General features: G+C 44.2%; 1 protein-coding gene across 1 annotated transcript; it reads left to right on the forward strand.

The window, feature by feature from the left end:
- Nucleotides 1-243: 243 nt before the first annotated feature.
- On the forward strand, nucleotides 244-6706 carry LOC136552054 (beta-galactosidase 5-like). Its single transcript, XM_066543605.1, is given in 20 exon segments — nucleotides 244-857; nucleotides 1246-1341; nucleotides 1435-1547; nucleotides 1677-1743; nucleotides 1847-1939; nucleotides 2282-2389; nucleotides 2391-2426; nucleotides 2881-2969; nucleotides 3146-3251; nucleotides 3351-3438; nucleotides 3665-3783; nucleotides 3865-4026; nucleotides 4150-4328; nucleotides 4529-4641; nucleotides 4730-4839; nucleotides 4923-5033; nucleotides 5110-5223; nucleotides 5304-5506; nucleotides 5654-5987; nucleotides 6077-6706. Coding segments are annotated over 20 exon segments (2529 nt in total). The 5' UTR covers nucleotides 244-689; the 3' UTR covers nucleotides 6197-6706.
- Nucleotides 6707-7012: the final 306 nt, after the last annotated feature.

Below are 7012 nucleotides of genomic sequence, written 5' to 3' on the forward strand. Positions count from 1 at the left end.
TGATTTGTGTGCTGTTCCGACTAAAAATTTACTATCATTGACGACGAGCCACAAACAAGTCTGTTCGCTTGCTCGTAAACGATCGTAAATTTTCAGCTAGAAACAGTATTTTTCTCTCACACCAAACTAGTCCGCAGTAAATAATCCACGATCGTTTACGGCCTCCCGAACACGCGCAAGGCCCCACTGTCAGAATTAGCCATCTCTAGATCGCAGTCGCAAGAGGGAGGGGCCATGGCCAGACACTCAGCTGCATGATGAGCTGCCATCTTTGTACTGCTCCCCTCCTCCGGTGCGGCGGTGCCCTGCCCTGCCCCCGTACAAAACACGGGCCGCGGCTAGCCGGCTACAGTCTCTTTTCCAATCCCCCTCTTTTCTCTCTCCTCCATCCTCTTGTTACGCGGACAGGAGGGCCTGGGAGGAGCTAATAGCACGCCATACGCCAAAAGCTCCGCTGGAGCCGAGCAGGCTGCTACTCCCACTGTCGTTCCTCCCAAGAACCCGCTCAAAGAATCCTAGAATCCAAGAAAGGCAGCAACAAAAACAGGGGGAGGTCTGAGGGAGGAGAAGGAGGTGGTGCTGGAGGGGAAGACCAGTGTGTGAAGACCACACAGTCTCACACACTCGCACACCCAGTGTGTGCTGTGGTCTTCCTCTTTGACCACCTTCTTGGAGCGGGGAGTTTGGCCATGGGGAGGTGGTGGCCGGCTGCCCTGCTGGGCTGCGCAGTGGCGGTGGCCGTTCTGGCGGCCGCCGTGGAATGCGCGGTGACGTACGACAAGAAGGCTGTGCTGATTGATGGGCAGAGGCGGATTCTCTTCTCCGGATCCATTCACTACCCCAGGAGCACCCCTGATGTAACTGCATTCTTCAAAATCTCTTCTTTTTCCCCCCTATCTTCCCCGGGGAGGTTCATGGCTGTGGTCAGCTGTTTCTTGTGAATGCTCCGGAAAGCAAATTGCTTTCCTACTTTAGCCGTCCCTCTTTCTTCCACGGTTAGTTTCTTGGATGGGGTTACAAAAGGGGGGTTTGAGAGTTTCTCGGGGCACTGTCTTCCCCCTTTTTGTGTGTTTTTTCTCCTGCAACCATGTTTCTTGGTTCTTCATTGCACTGCATTTGGATGCTCTGGTATTCTAAGCTAAGAAATTTTCGACCGCAAAAAACTATTCTGGGTGGTTTTGTGGTAATTTTTACGATCTATTTGTTCTGAAGTGAGTGCTTCTTCTTGCTTTTCTTTTCAATCAGATGTGGGAAGGGCTGATTCAGAAGGCTAAAGATGGGGGCTTGGATGTGATTCAGACCTATGTCTTTTGGAATGGACATGAGCCTACGCCTGGAAATGTAAGAAATTTTACGCCTCTTCTGCTCTTCCATTCCGCTGTCATCATTATTAACTCATACAGGATCCGGATGGTATTTTTTCGCTTCGCGTAGTACTATTTCGAAGAGAGGTACGATTTGGTCAGGTTCATAAAGACAGTCCAGAAGGCCGGGCTGTTTGTACATCTCCGCATCGGTCCCTACATTTGTGGCGAGTGGAACTTCGGGTATTTCTCCATTTCCTGAAATCATCTCCGTAAAATGGAGTATTACAGTTTCCAGTTTTGGTGCATATGGCTATATGCATGCAGTACTCCTGTCTATTGACTTCTATTGCGATGCATGCAATTTCGTAGTGGCTTCCCAGTTTGGTTGAAGTATGTACCAGACATCAGCTTCAGGACAGACAACGAACCTTTCAAGGTCGGTCAGTGAAATCATCTCACCAACATTTCTGGATGACTGGATCTAGTTCGAGACACCTTTTCTTTTGTCATCATTGTAATGCTGCTCTCTGTTTGTGCAGACGGCAATGCAGGGTTTCACTGAGAAAATTGTGGGAATGATGAAGAGCGAAAACCTCTTTGCATCCCAAGGTGGCCCAATTATCCTCTCTCAGGCAAGTATAATCGTTTGGTGCCAAAGTTTATATGGTTGAGTTACTGTGTATGGGTATAAGCAGATGTCCCTAGTGGCTAGTACATCATGTTAATAGCTTAATTCGCTTCAAGTTTTTTTAACTATTGGTATTAGCAAATTTACAAGTCAGCGCTCTTGCTAGTTTGTGCTGTTACACCTTGAATCCTTGATACAAGTCTGAAACTGGAGTAGCATCTGGTGGATAGTGATATCTCGTTGATACATCTTGATTTGCATGCCACATTGTCCCCACTAGTCCATGCTATTCACTACTGGGGACATGCAAATTAATTTACATCTTAAATGATATTTCGTTGCACAGATTGAGAATGAGTATGGGCCAGAAGGCAAGGAGTTTGGAGCCGCAGGTCAGGCATATATCAACTGGGCAGCAAAGATGGCCATCGGATTGGGCACTGGTGTGCCGTGGGGTGATGTGCAAGGAGGAGGATGCACCTGATCCAGTGGTACAGTAATCTTGCAGTACGCCAATAACTCCATTTGGATCATGTTATTTTTGGTCAATGGGTGGTCAAATTAGTAAAATGACCGCCATGTGCTTCTGATAATGTGCCCAGGAGCTTGTCCATTGTCTTTCTTTTCTTTCTGCAGTAGCATAATTCCTGCTAAAAAAATGATGTTGTGGTTTTGATAGTCATAATAGGCGGCTCATCCCCTGTTCTAAATAATGTTATTTCTGATATTTATCCAAATGCTTACATCCTATTATATTAGTTGCATAATCCGTAACAAGGAAACTGAATCTCAATGCATATCCTGCAACCATTTGGAGGATCAAGATCAAATCAATGTCAGCTCACTTAATTTTGATTATGATGATTCTTTACTGTAGCATGTTATGTTTTACAATTGTGTCTGTCTTGTAGAATCAGTTCTTGAAATTTGATTTGACTCTAACAGATCAATGCGTGCAATGGTTTCTACTGTGATGCATTTTCTCCTAACAAGCCTTACAAGCCCACAATGTGGACTGAAGCTTGGAGTGGCTGGTAAGTTTTCTCTTTTCCTTTTCTTATTGGAATGTGACTCTTTTTTCAAATTATTGCAAGTGCAATATCCAATAGTCATTGATGTGGTCCAGATCTCTTCTGTTTCTGTTTAATCTTAGTGGCCATATGCATTAATATTTGCAACATATGCCCTAAAATTGTTCACAACGTTTTAGGTTCACAGAATTTGGTGGGACCATCCGCCAACGACCGGTTGAAGATCTTGCATTTGCTGTCGCTCGATTTGTACAAAAGGGTGGCTCTTTTATCAATTACTACATGGTATGACATGAAAATGAAGCTGTTATATTGTTGTTAAGAAGTGTATCTCATCCTATGGGAGATACTCATGGTTGGTGGTTTTCTGGTTTTTGTCGATAGTATCATGGAGGAACAAATTTTGGGCGCACTGCTGGGGGTCCCTTCATCACAACAAGCTATGATTATGATGCTCCAATTGATGAATACGGTAAGTTTACTAGGAGATTTTTTTTGGGTGACCATGACCTGTATATGTCACCGTCTTTCTATTGATTAATTAAAGTGTATAGCGCATCTATTTTTTTTTAAATGCAGATACATATTCTAAGCATATTGGTGCCTATCCAGGCTTGCCTGTAACTGCATTTTGTAAAGTAAATTTTTTTTATAAGTTAGTTATTTTCCATACTCATTCTATGCTTTGTTATGTCCAGGACTTGTTAGAGAACCAAAGCACAGTCATCTTAAAGAACTCCACAGAGCTGTTAAGTTATGTGAGCAGGCTTTGGTTTCTGTTGACCCAGCAATTACTACCCTTGGAACCATGCAAGAGGTATGTCTTGGTCAGCCTTTCTCCTCACACAGTGATCTGTATATCATCTATTGGTCGGTGTGTCACATACATCTGTATCAGGCCCACGTCTTCCGATCTCCATCTGGTTGTGCAGCTTTCCTTGCAAACTACAATTCTAACTCCTATGCAAAAGTTGTGTTCAACAATGAGCAATACAGCCTGCCACCTTGGTCAATTAGCATCCTTCCTGATTGCAAGAATGTGGTTTTTAACAGTGCCACAGTAAGTTTCACTTGTGCTTATTTTCAGTATGGCACATTCTCCTCTTCTTGCATTTCCCCCTTTTTGTTTCCCAGAACTGTATGATGACCTGGCTTACCTGTTTGCAATTGTTTGCCCCTGCAGGTTGGTGTTCAGACATCTCAGATGCAAATGTGGGGAGATGGTGCCTCATCAATGATGTGGGAGAGGTATGATGAGGAGGTTGATTCTCTGGCAGCTGCTCCATTGCTCACCACAACTGGTTTGCTTGAGCAGCTTAACGTCACGAGAGACAGCAGTGATTATCTGTGGTACATAACCAGGTAATGCTGTATCAACGTCTTGCAGATATCTTACCAATTTGTATAAATGTATAATCTCCAATTGGTCCCTTTTCTTTCTGAGAGTTTATTTGGATTTCCTGATTCTGGAAGCCTGGGGCCTTTATTCTTTAGTCTTGCTCTACTTCTCAATATGGATGAGAATGTTTTTGTATCTGAAAATCTCTTATTAATGTCTACAGTGTTGACATAAGCCCATCTGAAAACTTTCTACAAGGTGGTGGCAAGCCTCTGTCTCTCAGTGTGCTGTCTGCTGGTCACGCCTTGCATGTCTTTGTCAACGGACAACTTCAAGGTATCTACTGAGAAAAAACACCTGTTTCTGAACATTAGTGTCGTGGAACATGATTTGTGAATCAGATCTTTTTATTTCACTCCTTTAGGTTCTGCTTATGGTACCAGGGAAGATCGAAGAATTAAATATAATGGCAATGCTAACCTTCGAGCTGGTACTAACAAAATTGCACTGCTGAGTGTTGCTTGTGGATTGCCGGTCCGTCCTTTCATCACTTTCAATTTATATTTACTCATCTTATAACCTAGTATATGACTATTCAGATCTTTGTCCTGATATAGAATGTTGGAGTGCATTATGAGACATGGAACACTGGTGTTGGTGGTCCTGTTGTGCTTCATGGGTTGAATGAAGGATCACGAGACCTTACTTGGCAGACTTGGTCCTATCAGGTATGTTTAACACCACATGCCTTTGTCAATGAATTATTGTCAAGAAAGAAGCTAAACTTGCTTTTCTCCATGCTAGGTTGGCCTGAAAGGTGAACAGATGAATCTGAACTCCCTAGAAGGCTCAACCTCAGTTGAATGGATGCAAGGGTCGTTGATAGCTCAAAACCAACAGCCATTGTCCTGGTATAGGGTATGAACAAAATGTCATGTTGATACCATTTACTTGTGGCTAGGTTTTGCACCTATTCTCACTACTGTTCTGTTTCGTAGGCTTACTTCGAGACTCCCAGCGGAGATGAGCCATTGGCTCTGGATATGGGTAGCATGGGCAAGGGCCAAATCTGGATAAATGGACAAAGCATTGGACGCTACTGGACAGCATATGCAGATGGGGACTGCAAAGAGTGCAGTTACACCGGGACCTTCCGGGCACCCAAGTGTCAAGCAGGCTGTGGTCAGCCCACGCAACGTTGGTAAGAACATTTGTAGCAGCATTTGAATTTTTGAACTACCACCTATTGAGTGTTTATTTTCACTGTCGTGGTTCTCTGATCTCAGTTTGTGAGGTGCTGGCTCCGACTATGCTCTCTAACACAAGGTTGAAATTGTGGTATGTGTAGGTATCATGTGCCAAGGTCCTGGCTGCAAGCAACTAGAAACCTATTGGTAGTTTTTGAGGAACTTGGTGGGGATTCATCAAAGATTGCCCTAGTGAAGAGGTCAGTCTCAAGCGTCTGTGCTGATGTATCTGAGGATCATCCAAATATCAAGAACTGGCAGATTGAAAGCTATGGCGAGCGTGAGTACCACAGAGCCAAAGTGCATTTAAAATGCTCACCAGGGCAGTCCATTTCTGCAATCAAATTTGCAAGCTTTGGGACACCTATGGGAACATGTGGAAATTTCCAGCAAGGAGATTGCCACTCAGCTAACTCTCACACTGTTCTAGAGAAGGTTTGTTCATTTCCACTAGTCCTGGCGCATGCATGCACCTAGCCACATGTTTTAGATTCATAACATCACACTATGTTTCATGTGAACAGAAATGCATTGGGCTCCAAAGATGTGTCGTCGCCATCTCCCCCGAGAGCTTTGGAGGAGATCCCTGCCCGAGCGTGACGAAGCGGGTGGCGGTCGAGGCAGTATGTTCTCGCACCGCTTAGCCCTACTTCTCCGAGCAATGAATTTGAAGGACCGTTGGTCGACAAAAAGGATTGGCTGAAACCAATGTGGGGATAGTGGAACTGTAAGTATCGACTTCGATTAGATGTGTCTGGTTGGAGAGATTAGGTCTTGAGCTTAGCGTTCATTCTTCGTCAGATTCCAGATTAGGATTGGTACTCTGCTACATCTCCATGAATTGTTCAAAGTGGCCAGCTGGATATTGTAGCTGGTCCAGGAATGGAGTGTAGAGAGAAGAGGGGTGGTGAAGGCAGAAGACTGATTATGCATTCTTTTGCTTGGTGTTAGTAGCTGTGTACCCGTGCCATCTCGTCTTTCTTGAAACGGAGAAAGATGCAGGTGAAGTGTTGCATTGTACCTTTTTGTTCTACTGCTAGTGGTAAGGGGGAGGAGCCTTGCAATTGTGGGAAGGGAAAAAAAGAGAACAGGCTTTAGAATTGTCTGTAACTGAAGTTCAGATTTAACTGTGGAATTGCTTGGAATTTGGCTTAGCTCGTGATAACAACATACTCCTACTTTCTCAAAAACCAACATACTCCTACGTAGTACTAGTGTGGCGCGCATTGATACAGTCAGCATTGGATGCGCAATTCGCGCTTTCTCCAGCTGAGCGCCATCATTCTTGCAGAAATCTGTGCCAGTCAGAACAGGACCAGGGTCTAAGGCTAAGGGTGTGTTTAGTTAGTGAAATGAAAATTTTTGGGTGTCACATCGATGTGTCGGAAGGATGTCGGGAGGGATTTTTGGATACTAATAAAAAAATAAATTACAGAATCCATCAGAAAACTGTGAGACGA

Source organism: Miscanthus floridulus, chromosome 1 (assembly GCF_019320115.1).
Source record: "Miscanthus floridulus cultivar M001 chromosome 1, ASM1932011v1, whole genome shotgun sequence".
In the NCBI taxonomy this organism is placed as follows: Eukaryota; Viridiplantae; Streptophyta; class Magnoliopsida; order Poales; family Poaceae; genus Miscanthus; species Miscanthus floridulus.